The 20,509-nt window shown below is 50.3% G+C and overlaps 2 protein-coding genes across 4 annotated transcripts in view; both read left to right on the top strand.

Annotated features, from left to right (window-relative positions):
• C2cd3 (C2 domain containing 3 centriole elongation regulator) overlaps positions 1 to 4,736 on the top strand; it is a 100,657-nt gene extending 95,921 nt beyond the window's left edge. The window contains exon 33 of the mRNA XM_027407777.2: positions 3,964 to 4,736. Coding sequence (XP_027263578.1) covers positions 3,964 to 4,113 — 150 coding nt within the window. The 3' untranslated portion in view covers positions 4,114 to 4,736. The remainder of the gene's footprint in view (positions 1 to 3,963) is intronic.
• A 9,190-nt stretch (positions 4,737 to 13,926) lies between these two features.
• Ucp3 (uncoupling protein 3) lies at positions 13,927 to 19,712 on the top strand. 3 transcript variants are annotated; one of them, XM_027407781.2, is made up of 6 exons: positions 13,927 to 14,052; positions 14,537 to 14,738; positions 14,942 to 15,142; positions 16,105 to 16,206; positions 16,592 to 16,772; positions 19,363 to 19,712. In XM_027407781.2, exons 1-6 carry the CDS (start codon positions 13,927 to 13,929, stop codon positions 19,475 to 19,477), a joined length of 927 nt encoding a protein of 308 aa, XP_027263582.1. In that variant the 3' UTR covers positions 19,478 to 19,712. The 3 variants fall into 3 exon arrangements, with proteins under 3 accessions (XP_027263582.1, XP_035297241.1, XP_035297240.1); XM_035441350.1 differs by lacking the exon at positions 14,942 to 15,142; XM_035441349.1 differs by lacking the exon at positions 16,105 to 16,206.
• The last annotated feature ends 797 nt before the right edge of the window (positions 19,713 to 20,509 follow it).

Here is a 20,509-nt window from a genome sequence, read left to right as displayed (position 1 = left end):
TACTCTAACCCATGCCTCTGTGGAGTCTGGACTGTGGTTAGTGGGCTAAGGAGTCTGTCTGGCTCCCCAGGGCTCTTCCTTTGTGGAAACTGAGGTCAAGGAGATGGTGTGTGCAGGAACCCTTCAGGTTGGGCCTGTTAGGAATGACTTCTCTGAAGGACAGAGGTCCGGATGGTAAGACACAGAGGGGCACTTGGGTAGGAGAGCCCCTTGAGTAGAGTGCTAACAAGAATGGAGAGTTAGCTGGAGCAGGCCAGCCATGCTCGGTTGAAACTCTGATCTAAGTGTCTGTCCCCACTTCCCCCTACTCATTGCTGTGGCTGCTAAGTTCTCTCCTGTCTGTAGTGTCGGGAAAGTCCTTGTCACTACTTTAGGAAAGGAAAGTGGGAGCTGCCCCAGAGGAAGGCAGCCAGCCAAGGGGGTGAAAGTTGAACACGGTGGCAGCCTCACAGCCTCTGAGGCAGCAGCCCAGGCAGCCTGGCTGAGCAGAGCAGTTGTTCACTTTCAGATTTTCTCTCTGCAGTGTTGTTTCTCATCACTTAAGGGGGCTGCTCTAGAAAAGAACAGAGTTTCATCCATGAGAGCAGCCCAGAGGATGGATCCCTTGGGGCTCTGGGAGGTGTGGGGCAGGGGGGTGGAGCACTTGCCTAGCCAAGCACTAAGCATACTTTGGGGAGGTGCCAAACCCTAGTTCTGCTCATGGCCTGTGAGGTAACTTCTTGCCTGAGGTAATAATAAAAGCTTTGTTTTGCTCTGGTGTCTGAGGCAGGGTCAGCCCTGGCTCAGACATGGCCCCTATGTTCTATAGCAGGGTCAGCCCTAGCCCTGGCATGACCCCTGTGTTCTGCATAGTATACCTGGCATGAGCCTCAGGCAGCTCTGAATACTGAGTTTTACAGTAGACTAGAGAACGAAAAGCCGTTACTAGCTTGATAGCAGTGGGCACTGAAACCACAAATAGAAAGGGTATCTATCAGTCTTGAGCAAGTGAGAGGGGTCATCTGTACCACAGGGCCAATATTCCCTCTGTCCATCCCACTACCTCCCCTCTGAAAAAAGGTTGGAGAAACTTAAAGACGACTAGGGGCAGGCGCCTGCATCCCCCACTCCCTGGGAGCACATAACCTGGATGAGGTACATCGCGATGTAATGAAGGGCCCTGCACTGAGATCAGACCACACTGTGGGCAGATAGCGCTTTTGGAAAGACTATATCAGATCAGCTCACTGAGATTGAAGAGGAGGTCAGACTTCCTCCAGACTTTTTTTTTTTTTGGAGTGTTTGTCTGTTTGTTTTGGTGGTGGTGGTTGTTTGGTTGGTCTTACTGTGTGGTTTGGCTGGCCTCAAACTCAAAAGATCTGCCTGCCTCTGCCTCCCAGGTGCCAAAGCTCCATTTTCTAGGACTCCATTCCTGCAGTCAGCCCAGAGAAACCCCCTCTGCACCTGAGCTCACCTCCCATCATACCCTGTTCAGACTCCATCTTCATGTTTTTCTCAATTCCCTTTTTTAAGTCCCCTCCTAGGGATTCTACTCCACATATGGCCTCTCTGTCCAAACCCCAAAGGCTCTGCAACCCCTCAAGTTTGATGATCCACTTCCCATGTGGGCTTCTGCTGCCTCCTCCGGAGTGTGGATGCTAAGCTGCTGTGTGCCTGCTTGTTTGTTTGCTGTGCAGCTCCCCTAGGCGGGGGGCATGGCAGTATATAAAGAAATAACTAGCGCATTTGGGGTGTCCCTGCCCTGGACACTTTCCTTCCACCCTACCTTGAGGCTTATGTGTTTTGCAGTAACAACTCTGATAAAGAGATTAAGTACTTACTAATCAAGATGTTTATGAAAGTCAACAGTAGCTAGTGAGTATTTGTATCTCCACCCCTCTCTCCTGCACATGGGGCCAAGGTCTGGGCCATATAGATAAGGTCTCCTGGGTCACTGGGTCTGGGTGTGGGTACTGGAAGGTTGGCTGAACCAACCACCTTAGCTTCAGCTCCAAGGGTGATAGGATCCAGCAGCAGCTGTAGGCCTGTGTGCATGCCCTTCCTCCTCGTGGGTGGCCTCACTCCCGCCGCACTGAAATTCAGCCTGTCTTAGATCCCAACACTCACTGAAGCCTGGGCCTTCCCTGCTGTTACTAATGGCTCCTTTCTCATGCTTCCAAGCTCCAGGTCTCATCTCTGTGACTGCTGGGTAGGTCAGAGTTCACCTCTCTTCTATCCTGATCGGCTCTGCAAGGACAGGAGCCACATCTGTTTGTTGTCCACATGAGTTGATCAGATGGAGTAGGTCCTAAGCTTCTAGAAGGCTTGATGAGCCACCAGCAGATGTCTGTGATGGTCATTTCATGAGCTGAGCAGAACTATGTAGAGTCCAAAGTAGAGAATTTTAATAAAGATCTGGTTTAGGATTGTCAGACAAAGGAGCAGAGACCAATCCCTGCAGTCAGAGGTACGTCGTGAGACCCCCGACTCACCATTTCCCATCTGGCTTAGTCTCTTAGTTCCCTTTCACTGTAGCAAAGGGTAAAAGAAAATGTAGTATAAACCATAGCTAGTGACCCAGAAGATCCATCTATAGCCACAGCCAGAGGATTGAATGGGACTCGGGTCCCATTAAACAACAAATACCCCAGGATCTTGGGAGGGGGCAGAGAGAAGCTTGAAAGTCTTGCAGAGAACCCAAAGGATGTATGCACAGTACTCCAGCAGCCATTGGTTTAGAAGGAATGAATAAGGCATCTACTGTAAGAGGCGGTCTCCTCCCTACCTGGTCTAAACAGGGTCATCATAGCCTAGTTCTACCCATTCACTGGTCTCACAGTTCAGGACCTCATCTTGACCTGGCCTGCCTGGAGTTACATGTGTTGAAGCCTCTAGTTCTCTCCCTCAGAAGTGCCTAGTCTGGAGCAGAGGGCTACATGGAGACACTGGTCCTAGGCCCTTCCCTGGTCTGAGGTGTTATTTTGGAAGGAAGGACTGCAAACCAACAAATGATGGCCTCCCTGTTAGCCTGGCACTGCTTATTCTTGGTCACCAGGAAAGCCAGCCTGAGGGCTTGCTTGTTAACCTTCTCTCAGTGCTTAGCATTCTGGACTGGCAGGGACTGTCCTGATTATTTGCCCAGTCCGCTTGTTCGTGGCTGGGAAACTAACACCCAAACAGTAGAGAAGATACCCAACTCCATTCCTCTTATCTTTCTGTGGCTGCTGTTCTCATGCTTCAGGTAGATCACTGTGTCTCTCTCACCTGTTTAACTCTGCTCTATGAAGCAGGAACTGTTCTGTTCATTTCTGCCTCCATTTGACATGTATGGCCCTTTAAAAAGAAAAGATGGCATTTCTGAGTGTACTCATCCTGAAGCCTCTCTAGCTACACCTGTCTCCTGACAGCAGGCTTACAGGGTACAAGTAGTCCCAGTCTCCAAGCTCTGCACCACGCTATTGTCCCGGTGTCTGGGGAGGTGGGGTTGTATGGTAGTCTCAGTGCTCCATCGGCATATAGAAAGGCTTGTGGATTTGGCAACAGGAAAAAGATCTTCCCATAGGACAGGCTGTGTTCTGTAAAGCCAAGCACGTGTGCCCATGGTGACAACCTCCATCTCCATTCAGTACTGCTTCTCCGCTACCTGGCCTCCATGGGGGCTTTGCTCTCAGCCAGTTTGCCCAAGGTGGCATTACTATACAGATCTGAGCTTCAGGGCAGGAACCTGACAGAAGCCTGGGCCTTCCCTGCTTCTACGGAAAAGGTAAATGAGCACGTGACATAGTGTATGGTAGCTGCTCAAGAGCTGCATGACTTTGAACTAACTGCACCTGAACTATGATGTTGTGGCAAGGGTTCAACAAGACAAGGTGTGTGGAATGGTTTGCAAACCAGGCAACTCTGCAGCACCTCTGCAGGACCAGAGCATGAGGGGCTAAACTCACCCACTGGCAATGCTAATCTAGCTGATGTCTTTCTCTCCAGGACAAGAGTGAAACTACCAGGGGAGCCCTTGCCCAAAGGCCTTGTCGCCCCAGACCTAATTCCCTCCCTTCCAACTTTCCTGAGGAAGAGACTCGCAGGATTGCACGGATATTTTCTTCCCACTATTCCCAGAAGCCTGGTGAAGCCTGAGGGACTGAACCAGCCTTCCTCAGCTTTGTACAGTCTGCAAGAGGCACCACATCTGTTTCCCTCAGCATCCTGAGGCCACTACCACCACCCTATCCCATGGGTGTCTTGAGACCTAATCAGCTAAGATTAGATTAGGGATGTCTGGACCCAATAGCTTCTGCCTCAGAACGTTGCTTCCTTCTGTAATGAGGCAACGGCTGGAAATAAAATGGATTCCCGCGCCTACATGACCCAGGCATCCACCTTCTGACCCTGGGGTCTAAGAAGGCATCTCTGACAGAGAAACCAGTGTCCTGCTGACCAGAGCCACCCTCTGCTTGAACAGCACAGCTGTTCTTGCTTAAGTATTGGAGGGGGCTATAAGCGCGCGCAGAGCCGAGAAAATCCCAGGGCCCTGTCCGGGTCCTTTGTTTGGGAATGAGGGTGTTTTATAGATATAAATTATTTTTATGATTTATTGAATTAATCAATAGAACAGGGGGATCACCTCCTTTAAACTATATTTGATTGTCTGAAACCTAACCATGTTTTTAACTTAATGTTTGTTTTTTACTCAGCTCTGAAATTCATTGTTCTTGCCTTTGCTTTAATAAAAGTCTGGTATTTTTATTTGTGCACAAGTATATTCTAGGTTGGTCACTGGAAAAGGTGTTGGAATTCATTTGTAGTCTTAGCTGCAAAGACAAAGGTTTACAACCATCCCTCAGACCTCTGGAACAAGGGACCAGAGTCACCATGAGACTTGTGTCAGATTGGCCCACAATGGAGTGACACCAGTGTCCTCTCTTTTGTTTTTTGGTTTTTTGGGGGGCTTTGGGAGGTTTTTTTTTTTGAGGGGGGTTTGCTTATTCGTTCTTGATTCCGTCTTTTCCTCTGATGGTCCTTGAAGTCTGTCAGCACAGTGAAAGTCTGTCTAGAACCTGGTCCCTCAGAGTCCCCTGTGTCTCAGAAGGGCATCTCTGTCAGAACATAACCCCTTGGGCAGCTACCATAGACAAAGCCCTACAGGGATGACTCTGATGGGGTACAGATGTACAGCACCAGCTAGGTGACGAGACTGGAAGGGAGCTACCAGAGTGCCTTGCTTATCACCTCTAAGCATCTGTCATTTTGAATCTTTGATACTGTAATGCCCCTCCTACTCAAGGTCAAGGAAGTCAGTGCTTTGCCTATATAGCTAGAAAGTGCATCCAGACACAAGACATAATCAGCAATAAAGGACTCCATGACCAAAGCAGGGTGCAGCCAGAGGGTGCTCTGGATGTGGACAGTCCCAGGCTGCTGCATCCGGGGAAGGATTCCTGAAAGAAACCAGTACTGGGGTAAACCTAGAGGATGGAGAAGGCCACAAACAGCTGCCAAAAGAACCAGAAGGATGTTCTGGGCCTTAACAGAGTCCAGCCTGGTGGTGTCTGTGCCTCTGCCCTCATCTGTAAGACAGACACCTTTAGACCCTGTCCTCATGGGGTTGCTGTGAAGATCAAATGCGACATTTCTGAAAATACTTGGCTGGCATTTGGCACATAGTGGAAGCTTAGGAAATGTCAGCCCCACCCACTCTGCCCAAGCTCCTGGAGTGAGTTAGAGACAAGTGCTCCAGTAAAGGGAGCACTCCAGCCTCCCTTTACAGGCCACATACCCTCAGCCTGACCTGCCCTCATATTTATTTCTGCTCCTTGAGCCTCACGCTACAAACCTGCCCCTCCCCAGCTAAGTCTGGCCTCAGGCCCAGGCCTCACATTCAGACAGAATAGAGCTTCCAGTACCTGGAGTTCCACATCCCTTAGGGAATAAGAAACCTCCAGGCTCCAGACATAAGGGGTAAATCCTCAGGTGAAGATCACTCACTGCCAAGTTCTGCTCCTGTAAATAACCTGATGGGTCAAATGAGGACATGGGCCACTCTTACCCGAGGTTGCAAGCAGCCTCTTATGACAAACACATGGTGAAGGTCTAAAACACTGGCAATACTCACAAACGGTGTGTTACTTACCAGTATCCCGCTCTACTGATAGCTCTGAGGTGATGCGACTCAACAAGTTATACAGCGTGTTTGTCGCCACCACCAGAATGAACCAGTGTCTCCCTGACTCCCACGTATGCAAGCCCTCCACAGACACCTGAAAACCAGTGTTTTTGCTGAGCCAGAGATTGCAGCATCCACCCTTAGAACTTCTAGCAGAGGCCTGAATAGCTAGAACCCCAGGCAGAGCCACCCTCAGGAAGCTGAGGCCAGAGTCAGCTGAGCTCTCCTCCCCATGGTCTCTCCAGGACCAGCTGCCTCCAGTCTGACTCCTCCTTGTAGCCCCTCCCCCATATGGCTCCAAGTCCTGCCCAACTCCAGATTAATAGTTCCAGATGGAGCCTGAAAGTATAAGAGCAGGACGTGGACCAAGAAAGAGGATAAACACTCTAGTCATATCATCCACCCTGGGACCAGGGCTCTGTGCTCAAGTTTCAAAATGTCCTCTACCTTCTCTGCCCTACCTATCTGCTCTCCCCTTTCTGTCTCCCTTCAATGTCACCTGGCTCCCAGGTTCAGCTATGCCCAATCCCTGACCTCAGTGCCTGCAGATGGAGCCTACAGTGGTTGCTACAAAGGATTCTGCTCACCCCACCCCATCTCACTGTGGCCCCAACATGTCCATGCTAAAGCCTCCAATGACATGTCATGGAGAATAGTGGTTGCAACAGATAGACCCAATGTGTGTTATAGGGTTACAGGCAAGGTTGGGCTCTGCGGTGTACTAGCTGTGTGACCTTGGGAAGTCACTGTCCTTAAGGTTCAGTTTTCTGTATAAAGTAAGCATTGGCACATGAGGGTTCTTACACAGTAAAGGAGTGAAATACTGATGAGCACTATAGCGTGTAACAACAGCCCTGTGCCAAGTGAAAGAAGCCAGCCACAAGAAGCTATACACTCTATGACCCTACTCAAACGAAACATCTAGAGCAAGCAAAGGAAGAAGCAGAAAAATGAGTCACTGCCTGAAGCTGGGGGAAGGGAAAAGGGGAAACTCGTTTTTTGTTTTTAAGCTGTAATGAAAATGTTCTGAATTGGATTGTAGTATTTGCTCAATCTGACTGTACTAAAAAGATTTTTGAATTGTGTGTTCTCAGTGCACAAATCCCATGCTATATACAGTACATTTCAAGGCTGTGTTGCTTTGTTTTTAAATTTCAGAGCCTGATACTTGCTTCCTTAGGGTACGGGGAATAGAAATGCGTCTAAAATATCACGTACCTAATGGGCACCAAGAAACGATGCTTATCATCATTGCTGTTGGCCAGAAGAGACCCCAGAGAGTCCCTGTCCTAAGAGGCCTTGGGGCTCCCAAAGGTGACACACCCACACATACCACACCCCGTATCCCCTGGTCACCAAGATAGCCTTCCTCTTGAAAGCCCAAAGGAGCCATATTAAAGAGCCAGGTCCAGGAAGCTAAACCAGATCTGGAACTCACTGGAACCCTGCCTGCCCTGCCCCTCAGCAGCCCGCCTCTTGTCAAGTGTTCAGGCTGTCAACTAGCTTCTCAGAATTAGGTTTCAGGTCAGCTGGTGCATACGGCCAGTGCCGACCCAGAGGCAGCAGAGGCAACAGTGAATGCTGAGGAGGGGCCATCGGATCCTGCTGCCACCCCTGGGATGGAGCCCCAGGGAGCACCTGCACTACCCTGCCTTGGCTAGACTCACAGGTAAGACCCCATACCTCTCCTAGCTCCCCCTACCCCTTCTGCCGGCCCTCCCTCCCATGGAGGTTCACAGCCAGGAGCTGCCAGGATCCCTCACTGGCTGAGACTGAGAGTAATTCAGTCTAGCCCCACCTGGTCAAACTGAAGGAACCAAGGAGGTTCCCACATTCACATGACTTCCCAAGACTCCCCTTTGTCCTGCTGGCTCCTCTCAGAATTTTACAGATCCCAGGATCCCTCCAGAGCACAAAGCCCTCTCCAGCTAAAGATCCTGGAGCCCTTCTCAGGTAGAGATGATGAGGGCACCTCTGGCCTGAAGCCTGGTCCAGGTGTGTGGTAGACATTTCTAGAGCCTGTGGTCACTCTGCCTGCTGGCTTCCTCAGTGCAGATGCAGATGCTTTATTGGAGAGTGGGTTGTGCTGAGCGCAGGACACACTCGGCAGACATGAGTGGGCCCGGCAGACTAGCACATCCCATGCTTCAGGTGCCCCGGCAGAGCTACTAGGATGAGGATTGCTCACAGCCTGCACCAGAAACTGGTTGCAAATGTCTGCTGCCCACCAAGCTTCCTCAAGCAACAGTGAGGTGCAGCAAGAAGTTGGGGATCCCAGACCTCAGCGAGGTTCCTACTATGTCTGCCTTTGTAGCCTTCTTGCCCACACATCCTCAGGTGTGTCTGCCCATCCTATTTCTAATGGATGGCTTAGGGCTACTCCTTCTAAATTTGGGTACCCCCAATGGCAAGCTCTTGACCAAGCTCAGGTTTTAGTGAGCACCTTTCCAACAACATAGTCATTGGCCTTAGAGCCCCGGTCACCCCCTTCCAATCTATCCTTGATGCCTGCACCAACATGTTCCAACCACCCAGCCCCTCCTCATTCTCTGCTAGACTAAGTCTAACCTTGCCATTTGCAGTCCTCTACCAAAGGGCCCTGAGGTCATCTCTGACCTCATTTCCTGTCACCTCATTTTGGTAAGAATGATTTTTGGGCAGCTGGCCCTCGTTGGGCTGCCTGACAGCCTCCCCTACAACAGTCTGCACAGAGGAGGGTAAATTGGTCTTTTCCCTGCTTTAGAGGCTCCAACAGAGCTAGAAAATAGTTACAGATAATGAGGCAGTGCTACAAAACAGCAGGGTCAGAAGTAGCAGAGGACAAGGTGGCTTGAGAAGGGAAGCCCTTCTTGACAAGGAAGCAAAAACTCCAGAGACACACCTGGCCTCAGCAGGGAGAAAACTCCATTAAGTGGTCTCTGTGGGACAGGATCAGCACCAATGCCACCTGATGTCCCTCCAGCAGAAAGTGCTCTGGAGTCACAGGTCTCTGACAGGGGCCATACACGGGTCCTTTGCCTGTTTTACCTCAGGGTTTCTCTCCAAAGCAGAGCAGAGCACGGGGTTCTTCTACTAGCGCCTGAGTGTTCCCCAGACAGGCTTTGAAGACAGGATACTAAAGACCTTACCCCAGGGGCCTTCCCAACTCTGTGTGAGCCTCAGATTCATGATATCAAGTCACCCAGCAGCCTAGCTCTCCAGGCAAATCCAAGGTTGTGGGAAGAAGAAGCCACCAAGATGCCATGAGGAGAGTCAGCTGCTTCCACAGTACATTCCAGGCCTGGGCAGGGAATCCAGTACCTCCCTGCTGGGAAGGAGCCAGGCCTGGCTGCCCTTCTGTAGGGCAAAGGGGACTGAGCCTGAACAACTGGAGGGTGTTTTCTTAACACGCCTGCACTGTTGGTCCCCAGCCAAGTTGGCTCCAAGGGCCCTAGGCCTCAGGCTTCACTTTCCAAAGAACCTGTCCCCTCCTTGGGCTTGTCTTGGCTTACAACTCAGACAGACAAGAAGATGAGCTGAAGGAAGAGCCTGGAGAGCCAAGGTCTGACTACACCCACGCACACAGATTTTAGCCTCCCTGGGCCCATGAATTTCATCTGATTAGGGGACCTTAGTATTCACTCAGCCTTTCCAGACTCCTATATTTGGTTTTGTGAAGCACTCAGTAACTGCTCTGAATGCTCAACCGAAGACAAAACCGTGAGTAGCCAGATTCCCACATTGACTAGGCCATGGGTGGTATAGCAATGACAGTGTTATGGCTTGGCCATTGGAACAATTAGATTGGAGTTCTGTGACCAGTAGTCAGTCAACCTCTTCCCACCTTAAGCCTCTATTTTCTCATCTGTAAACTGAATTTAAATACTGCCCTGCTTTTTCCAAAGTGATTTTGAATCTAAAATAGGTTGAACGCAGACTTGGCCACCAGAGACTGACTATGCTGTGCAATCTAATGTCTCCAAGTCTCCACTACCCTTCCTGACAGCAGGTGAGAATTGAGGAAGATGACATGTGGAAAGCTTCCACTGCAGGGCCTCACAGCCTGGCAGCCAGGTCCTCCTGCTTTGAGCTTCCCCTGAGCCCTGGATTCCCCGACAGCAGTGGTTCTCAACCTATGGGTCTCGGTCCCCACAGGGGTACCGTATCAGATATTTATATTATGATTCGTAACAGCAGTAAAATTGCAGTTATGAAGTAGCAATGGAATAATTTTATGGTTGGGGTCACCCCACATGAGGAACTGTATTAAAGGGTCACAGCGTTAGGAAGGAAGGCTGAGAACCATTGGCATACAGGTTCAGGCCTCTGCCTGCCCTGGGCCATCTTCTCATTGTTGCAGCTGCTGATAGCCCTTTTCAGGACTGGCCAGCATTAATCCTCTTGTGCTCCTTACAAGCAAAAGGACAGTCTTCCTCCTCTGAGTCTCTTCCAGACAGCTCCTCCCTGCCTATACTGACCAAGGTTCAGCTTACACTACAGTTGTTTGTGGGCACTGCCTAAACCAGCCTTAAAGTCTGTTGAAACCCTCCATGGGCAGCTCACATGCGTGGGTTTTCTCTCCGGGAAGCCAAGCATGGAGTGGGTGGGTCTCGTCAGTGTGTGCTGGCCTTTGCCAGCTGAATCCCTGGCTTAGTTCAGTGACATGATGTGAGGATGGAATTAGACAGATAAGAGAGGGGATCTTCCAATAATGCTGCCATCTGTTTCTCAACAAATACAGTGCTCCTGGATGGATGAGGTCCCTGTTCTTGGAAACAGTAACCAAGGGGGAAAGTGCAGGAGTAGACAAAGTCGAGGGGTGACAGGAAGAATGAGAGCTACACTGAGCTAGCATTTGGGTTCAGGGAAGGCCCTCTAAAGAGGCAACATCTGAGGAGAAACGTGAAGAAAAGAGTCAATCTGCAAGTGAGAACTGTATTCCAAACAGATGATGTAACCCGAGAGATCCTGTGTGGCTGAAGCTCAGTGGGTGAGTGGGAAGGAAAGTGGGGAGAGGGGAGCCCTCACAAAGAGCTGTGTAGGCCATGACCAAGATGTTAGACTTTGCACTTGATAAAACAAGGAGCCAGAGGACTGTCTACAACCAGGAGCACCATAGGCTCTCACAGATAAGAGCTTGGATGTGGGTCTGCAACGGGAAAACCTCCTGTCTCTACTGTTTAGACCCAACATTCCTGAGTCACTGTATAACTCCATCTTGAGCTTAGTGACCCTTAGAATGCAAACAACCAGAACTGGGGATGTAGCTCAACTGTAGGTGCTTACTTAGCATACAGAAGCCCTGGGTTTGATGGTCAGCACCTCATGAACTGGGTATAGTGATACAGGCCTATAACCCTAGTACTTGGGAAGTAAAAAAAGCACAAGTTCTAGGTCATCATTGGCTACATAGAGAATTTGAAGCCATCCTGGGCTACAAGAGGCCCTACCAAAAGAAGAAGAGAAAGGGGAGAAAGAAGTAAGGAGCTGGGCAGTGGTGGTGCACACCTTTAATCCCAGCACCTGGGAGGCAGAGGCAGGTGGCTCTCTGTGAGTTCAAGGCCAGCCTGGTATACAGAGCAAGTTCCAGGACAGCCAGGGCTACACAGAGAAATCCTGTCTCAAAAGACCAAAAAGAGAAAAGAAAGATGGGAGTGATTTTCAGTTTTGCCTCAATCCTTCCCCAGGCAGGGTTCCAAAGCCAGCCTTCCACACTAGGAACCAGGCTTCCAGACCGGAAGCCAGCAGTTGTGGGTTCCAGCCTCAGTCCTTTCCCACTTACCCATCCCCACTCCCTTCACTACCTATTCTTTTTCCTGACTAGAAATCAAACCCCATGAAGACAAAGCCAACCAAACCTGTTCCATCTATAGCTTGACATGCCACTGCCTGGTATGGTGGTCAAGAAATATCTGATCAATAAATAGTCAGTTAGCACACCAGCTCCTTCCCAATCACAGGATTTTCCATGGAGCGGTGACAGCAAGCCTGAGTCCTTGGTTTCTGAATGTGTAGATTGAGGAGGCATAACAGAGGAAACTAGGGTCCATATGGCAGACATGAAAATACTTGAGAAGTCATCTGACCTGGCTCTCACCCTTTGATATATTCTATTGGCCCAAGACAGGGTAAATGTACCTAAGGTAAGCCTTAGAAGACAGAACCAGAGCCCAGAATCCTAACTACTGGCCCAGAATCCTGTTGCCCTGTATGGAAGGGGTGCACACACTATTCACAATTCTATGAAACTGGCCCTGGATCCGGGGCTGGGTTATTAAAGGGTACAGGACTTCAGCACAAGAGAGTGTCTGAGTTAGTTCACCAGTGACACCAAGACATGGCTTAACATAGAAGGCCTGATGCACAGAAACCCAACGGTAAGACGCAGTGGTTCACCAGCTTCTCTGCATATCTGAAGCTAAACCAAGTCATCCACATCAAAAGATCCCTGGGAACCAGCAGAAAGATAGATACACACATGAGCACACGACTCGTGTGTGTGTGTGTGTGTGTGTGTGTGTGTGTGTGTGTGTGTGTGCGCGCGTGCGTGCGCGCGCGCACACACACACACACATGTATTGCTTTGACCTAAGACTGAGATTCTCTCTGAGATTTTGTCTCCATCTGAGAAGGGTCCCCTTGGCGACATGAGAGGATGCATGATCCAAGCCAGGCAGAGCAGCCTTAACCACTCCAGACGAGGAAAGTTTTCATGTGTCAGACCACTGCCCTCAGCCAGCAGGAAATAGAGGGCTCAGCAGCAAAAACCTGAGGCCCAGTTCCACCAGCAGACCACCAGTCTGGAAATCCTAGAGATGGGACAACAAGAACTGAGGCGGATTCTGTTTCTTTTATACAGAGAGAGGTATATCCAGGCCAAGCATGGCAGTACAGGCATACAATCCCAGCATTCGAGAGCCTGAAGCTAGATGGTCTCAGGTTCAACACTGGCCTGGGAAATTTAGTGAAACATTTGTCTCAAACAAACAAACAAGCAAACAAATAAATAAATACAAATAAGGACTGGAGAGGTCGCTCAGTGGTTAAGAGGACCTGAGTTCAATTCCCAGCAACCACATGGTGACTCACAACCATCTGTAATGAGATCTGGTGCCCTCTTCTGGCCTGCAGGGATACATGCAGAGCACTCATAAATAATTTTTTTTTTAAAAAAATTTTAAATAAAAAAAAAAAAAACAGTAAGAGAATGCTAGGGATGTATCTCATTGGTAGAGAGTTTGCCTTACCCTAGGCCCTAAATTCAGTGCCCACTAAGGGGGCAGGGGGCTAAGGCGTTCTTTCAAGGGGAACTAACTTAGTCCAAGATGAATGACTATCTTCTTGAGTCACAAGGAATGTTCCCCCTGTTTGGGAAAGAAACATGAGGCTCCTCAGAGAGCTTGACCAGTGAGGAAGCAGCAAAACACTGGAAGAACATGGAACCCGTGGGATCAGAACCAGGCCTGCTGCCTGCCAGGACCGCGGTTTCCTCAGCCATTCAGTTATTCAGTAATGATACCAACGGCCCTGTCCCTCTGAGCAGGTGACAGGGATTGTTAGCAGGATTTTTGCAAGCCAAGTTCAGGCAGCTTAAGTGTGGCAGTACCCAGGCTTCTCACTTTGTAAAGCCTCTTCAGTGTATTGCGGGGTCCCTGGAAACAGGACAGAGCAGACACAGCCCAGGCTCTCTGTGTTCCCTGGCCTATCTCCTGCAGCTGCCTCCCGGAACTGAAGTAAAGGATTGCCAGGCAACCTCGCTCCTTGGACCTAACAGGCACCAAAGGAACCAGGCCCATCTGCCCGGGACCATGGTTGGACTTCAACCATCAGAAGTGCCTCCCACAACAGTTGTGAAGTTCCTGGGGGCCGGCACTGCAGCCTGTTTTGCAGACCTCCTCACCTTCCCCCTGGACACCGCCAAGGTCCGCCTGCAGGTGGGTGCCTTTGGCCAGTGGTTGTGATTCGTGAGAAAGGAGGGGCTGCTTCGGCGCACATCAGCCCATGTGCCAACTTCCTCACACAGAGAGGGGTGGGGGGAGAAGACCACTCCCTACACTACTTCGGTCCCCACCACCATTTCTGGGGACCAAAACAAGCCAAGTGCCTTGATATGATATGGCAGGACTCTTTACAGCTTACACCTGCTTTGTAAACCACAGAGTGGAAAATGAAGGTAAGGCAATAATGGTGTCGCCATCTAAAATAAAACCGGGAAAGCAAACCAGCCTGTCTAGTGTGCCTGGGAGCCACATCGAATGAGAGCTGCTTTGTGAACTGCACCACGCCTCCGCACACGCAGCAGTTTTCTCTCTGGTGTGATTAACATGCTAATTCGAAGACCCTGCAGGGGTCCTACACACACTGCCCCTCCTTCCCCAGCCACCCATCAGCTCCTCAGGCCCTTCGCTTGTCCCTCAGATTCAGGGGGAGAATCCAGGGGCGCAGAGCGTGCAGTACCGCGGCGTGCTGGGTACCATCCTGACCATGGTGCGCACCGAGGGGCCCCGCAGCCCCTACAGCGGGCTGGTTGCCGGCCTGCACCGCCAGATGAGCTTTGCCTCCATTCGAATTGGCCTCTACGACTCTGTCAAACAGTTCTACACCCCCAAAGGAGCAGACCGTGAGTGCCAACACCAGTGGGGACACCCAGGGATACCCATGGACCCCAGGGGTGCGCAGAAAGCTCAGCTGGTAGCTGGTGTGTGAGTCAAGGGCATGAGGTGGTCCAACGAGAAGAGTCGTGTATGAGGAAGCTGGTGACAGCCACTGGTGAGATTTTGACAATGTTAAGGACTCCCGCCCAGTTCTCTCTATCCTCCCCAGACTCCAGCGTTGCCATCAGGATTCTGGCAGGCTGTACCACGGGAGCCATGGCAGTGACCTGTGCCCAACCCACGGATGTGGTGAAGGTCCGGTTTCAAGCCATGATACGTCTGGGAACTGGAGGCGAGAGGAAATACAAAGGGACTATGGATGCCTACAGAACCATCGCCAGAGAGGAAGGAATCAGAGGCCTGTGGAAAGGTAAGTGTGGTACCCTTTGGCAGAGCTTTCCCTCCCTGAGGGCTGAGACAGGGAACCCAGCAAGGAGAAACTCCCAAAGCATGGCTCTCCCAAAGAACACCCAAATACACTACCTCACACACCTGCCACAGGACGTCAAATACTGTTCACCTTACCAATCCTCACCTGTGTAGGCCACCCTGAGAGAGGCAGAAATGAACACAGGGTGTCCAATCTCAGGGGTTTACCTCAGAGGAGCTAAGGAGGCCAAGGCACAGCTTATATCACAGGAAGGGGCCAGGAGGCAGGCCAGAGGTGGGAGTGGCTGAGCTGGCTCCAAAAAGCACCTGGTCTCAAAGGCCGGGATATAGAAACAGACAGGGAGAGCCTTCAGAGGACACAAAGCAGAAATAGAAGCATGGAGGAGCACAGCTGTCAAGCCATTTGCAATGAGATGGATGAGGGGACTTGCTTGGGAGTGAAGACTGTAGAGTTCACCTGTGTTCATCCTTGGCAAATGCCAGAAGGCCTCCTGCACTTAGACAATTCCCATGAATCCTTGCAGGAGAAAAATGGCCATGTGGCATTTAAGGGTAGGATACCCCAGCCACAGTGCTGCCAATGCACTCCCTTGCTGGTGTCCCACTCATGCCAAACCTGTTCTCTCCTGGGTGAAACCTGTCTCCTAGGGCCCTGCCATACATCCTGTCACTGTCCTAGGGGCCCAGCCTCCCTCCCCCATGAAAAAGTCCCTTTCCTGACTGCTCCTGGGTCTCAGGGAGGCACGTCAAAATTTTGAGAGTGCAAATTATGCTCCAAATGAAGCCAAGCAATGGGTGTCTGTTTGTGAGGGTGCAGGAGTTTAAAAACTGGTAACTCCAGAAGGAAAATGGGATCTGCCGGGCCGAGAGAGACTTCTGCTGTGGGGCTTTAGACCCAAGCTGGAGCAATGCCTTCATCAGTCTCCACTGCCTTCCTAACAGGGACTTGGCCCAACATCACGAGAAACGCCATTGTCAACTGTGCTGAGATGGTGACCTATGACATCATCAAGGAGAAGCTGCTGGACTCTCACCTGTTCACTGGTGAGAGTGGGTAGGAAGACAGGAGTGGGTACCACTCAGAGGAGAGAGGAGCAGTGCCCAGTTCAGGGCTGTGATAAGGAAAGAAGCCTATACTAGAGGCCAGAGCCCTGGGCTCCAGAGCCAGCACCAAACGGTGTATCTGTAAGGGACAGTCACTTGCCTTCTCTGACTTTTATTTCCAACCCCTCCCCCCCCAAAACAAAAAACTATGCAGCTTTCTCACTTAGAGATGCTCAGTTCTAGCTTGCTAAGACTAACCAAGAGCCTCAGCCTTGGACACTATGCTCTAGAAGGTCAAGGTTGCACTGGAGAGGACAGTGACCATGTCTGTGAGGTGTGTACATATACCCCATTCCTGGAACTCGTTCTTCCCTCCCCTCTACAGACAACTTCCCCTGTCACTTTGTCTCTGCCTTTGGAGCTGGCTTTTGTGCCACAGTGGTGGCCTCCCCGGTGGATGTGGTAAAGACCAGATACATGAATGCTCCCCCAGGCAGATACCGCAGCCCTCTACACTGTATGCTGAAGATGGTGGCGCAGGAGGGCCCCACAGCCTTCTACAAAGGGTAAGCCGCCACCTTCTGCCTCCAGCACTCTCTCCAGAAAACTTGGGTTCTCTCTTTCTCTCTCTCCTTGTCTTCTCTTCTTTCCCCCACCTCCCCCTTTCTCTTTTCTCTGACTGAGTCTCACGAATTCCAGGCTGGCCTAGAACTCACTACGTAGCCAAGAATGTCCTTGACATTCTGATCCCCCTGGCTCCACCTCTGAACTCTGTTTCATAGCCACCACACCTGGCTTTTGGTGTTTTCTTACCCAGGTGCCTACAACAGAAGCCTTACTAAGAAAAAGTAGGCCAAGACTAAATAAAAGTATTGTCTCCAAATGTTTTGGCAGGGGAGGCTTTTCCACAGCTGCTGCCCTGACCGTTCACCAACACACTCACGCAGCAAAAGTACCATTCTTCTGCAGCGACACTCGGGCTTTCTGGGCCATTGCATGGAAGACCTAGTCTTTTCAAAAGTGTTATCATTATCATCACAATCATTAGTGCGTGTAGTGCATGTGTGTATGATATACGTGCCTGGCTACCTGTGCCACAGCACATGTGTGGAGGTCAAGGACAGCATCGTGGAGTTGGTTCCCTCCTTCAACCTTTACACGGGTTCCAGGGTTCAAACTCAGTCCACAGGCATGTGTCCTTGCATGAAGCACCTTAGCCCACGGGGATTTGCTTCCCTCAATGTCTACATGATCTAAACCTCAGCCACCCTTGTGGACTAGTCCAAATGCTACTCCCTCCCTCATGTTGACCCAAATAAGTTTTCCCTCCTCTGAGGGAATGAGCCTCAGCAATACTATTTGATACACTTGTAGGGTAATTCCACCTCCTACAAAATTAAATTCATCCTCGTGCTGGCGTACAAGCTCCTTGGAGCTGAGGCTGGTGGCTCATCCATTTTTTTATCATTTGGAGATCTGAACACAGAGCAAGCATTCAGTAGTGTGGGTTACTCACCATCATCCTGAAAGCTAAGTCCCTACATCAAGCCTTGTGCTAGGAACTTTCTGTAGGGTATTGCAAACTCTGGACTGGGTAGCAGTCCCCACAATGCACTTCAGAATAGCAACTTGTCCAAGATCACAAAATGGCAGAGTCCCAGCACCAAGGCCCCACCCAGTGTGGTGCTGCCTTTCCCACCAGTAAGGTCTTTGCTGGGCTCCCACATCATGCCTTTAACTGATATTTCCTGGTGTGTGATGTTTAGCTGAACCCAGCGGACAAACAGACAAACTGGAGGTTCTCATGTCTGGAAATAACATACTCAGCCTGTCCCCTGACACTGTTCGTCTTGACGTTTTCAGCTAGTGCCTCAGTTTACTGAACATTGTGTGTGTGCCAGGCTCTGCCTTATGCCTCCTTCAAAGAATCATAGACAAGGAGGTGACATTGATTGAGCAGTGCCAGGTGCCGTCCCCCACTGACTCAACCATGTGACAACCCTGTAAGGGAGGTACCGCTACACTCTCTCTATTTTGTTTTGTTTGATTTTATTTTAGGTTTTTTGAAACAAGGTCTCTTCTTCCCTATACTGGCCTCAAACTCCTAATCATCATGCTCCACTTCTCAAGATCACAGGCATATGCCACACAGCCAGATTGTACTGTCCTCACTTCAGATGAGGCACCTGAAGCTGGAGGAGCTAGGATTTTAGCCCAGGTTTAACTGGACCCCAGAGTTTGGATAATATTGCCACAGTTATATAATCCTTGTGAAGGTTCAAGGACAGCCATGACAAGCTGGGTATGATGGCTGAAGCAGGGGTTGCCTTGAGTTCAAGGCCAGCCAGAGATACATAGTAAGGCCCTATCTCATACCCTCCCCCACAAAGAAAATGCCATGGCATATGGCTGCCATGCCCAAATGAATCCTGCAGCATGAAGAGCAACCCTCCAGACTAGAAAGAAATGCGGGACTGTCCAAGCTCAGGGAAGAGCAATGTGCTTAAAGGGACAGAAGAGGGCCTGGCATCGTCAGGGCATGGTGACTTGATCTCGATGAACCAAGGGGCCCAAGAGGGAGCAATTGGAGAGTGGCCAGTCTGAGGGACCAAGCTCCTCCCTGCCTCTGAGAAGCCCAGACTGGTGGACCTCTCTCCCAGGTACCACCTGAGCAGAGCTTTCTAGGATGAGCTGCTTCTGGTGCTGAGCTCCCTCCACCCTGCCCACATCTACTTCTCAATGTCCTAGCCTGGCCCTTCTCTGGGTGGAAATCTGGATGTAAACAGGCCCAAAGCCCCTAGCATCAGGATGAGTGGGGTCAGTGTGTCTCAACCATACAGCTATTTACCAACTTTGTGGTTTGAGTTCCTCAGTCACTCTGGCCTCCACTTCTAACAAAGGACCTGCAGCCAGCAGAGTGAGCCCACAGTCCTGTGAGAATTAACTTCCTCACACGGTAACCTGCCTTAAAGTAAGCTTTCTTTCCTTTTCTGATTCTGACTCCTGCCTAAATCCCCTCAGCAGAGATGCCAGAGCCTAAACAGATCTCTGAAGTGTTGTGACAAGCAGTCTTCAGCCAGCTTAGAGACTGCATAGTAGGTGTGCCTGTGCCTCCTAGCCCGATACTCCTCACATGGCAGTTGTTTCTCTCCTCAGATTTATGCCCTCCTTCCTGCGTTTGGGAGCCTGGAATGTGATGATGTTTGTAACCTACGAACAGCTGAAACGGGCCTTGATGAAAGTCCAGGTGTTGCGGGAATCTCCATTTTGAACAAGGCAAGAGGGCCACTTGGTGCTTTCCTTGTAAGAGGCTGCCTAGAACAGAATAAAATCTCGGCTCTCTGCCCAGGAGACGCATTGGACCCAGCGGATCCAGCAGACTCAGTGAAGAACCTAGGCCCACACATTACAGAACTCTGTGCTCGTTGCTAGTGCAAGAAACTGAACTAAAAGAGGAGGGAAGTTTTAGTCTTCCGTGTTTTGTCCTAAAACACCTTAGTTTTGCACTGACCTGATGGGAATTAAATTATATTAATTTTTAAAAGCCTTCCAGTTGGATGCCTAATATTTAGGCAAGAGAAAACAGAAAATCAGATCCCTCTGGACAAAAGGGAGGTTTGCCAACTCCCCTGAAATGCAAGTTTAGACGACGAAGAATAAACAGGAAAGGCTTCAAGTGTGGGGAAGGCTTCAAGTATGGGGAAGATTATTCCACTGTGCAGTGGAACCAGATAAATGCCCCAGGGATATTTCATCTTCAGTACAAAGCTGTGACTGAAGCCTTCACAGTCACCTGAGGGACATCTGCCCTTCTGTAATGAGTCTGCTAAGAGGACTCCATTAGGACTCTGGGGAAAATGAGAGAGGGAAAAGAAAGCATTGAGTCCATACAAATAAGTCTAGCTGGGCCCACGCAGGACACCGGAGGATGGAGGACCTACAGTGACTAACAGTCCCTCCTTGTCTACCTCAGGAGGATCAAATGAGAAGCAGGGCATGGAAGCACTTTATAAAAACAATGCCCATCTACAAATGTAAACTTGGGGACAGTGCTGTAGGAGGGAGTTTGTCCAGAGAGGAAGCCTGAGGAAAATGCTTAGTAGTGAAGCCACACATGCCAGCATGGTAAAGACCACAGATGACTGAAGCCCTGGGAGCCTGCTGCCTGGTGACTTCAAAGGGCTGTGGATCAGGAGAAGAGGCACTACCTGTCCGTCAGTCCAAAGAGGCAGGACCCAGAATCTTTATGACTCAATAAAAAAAATTCCCACCTTAAGGGAAATAAGAATGACGACAGATTTTC

The sequence above is a fragment of the Cricetulus griseus genome, chromosome 3 (genome assembly GCF_003668045.3).
Source record: "Cricetulus griseus strain 17A/GY chromosome 3, alternate assembly CriGri-PICRH-1.0, whole genome shotgun sequence".
Lineage (NCBI taxonomy): Eukaryota > Metazoa > Chordata > Mammalia > Rodentia > Cricetidae > Cricetulus > Cricetulus griseus.
The sequence above is the reverse complement of the archived record's forward strand: the minus strand, read 5'-3'. Positions and strand labels throughout refer to the sequence as shown.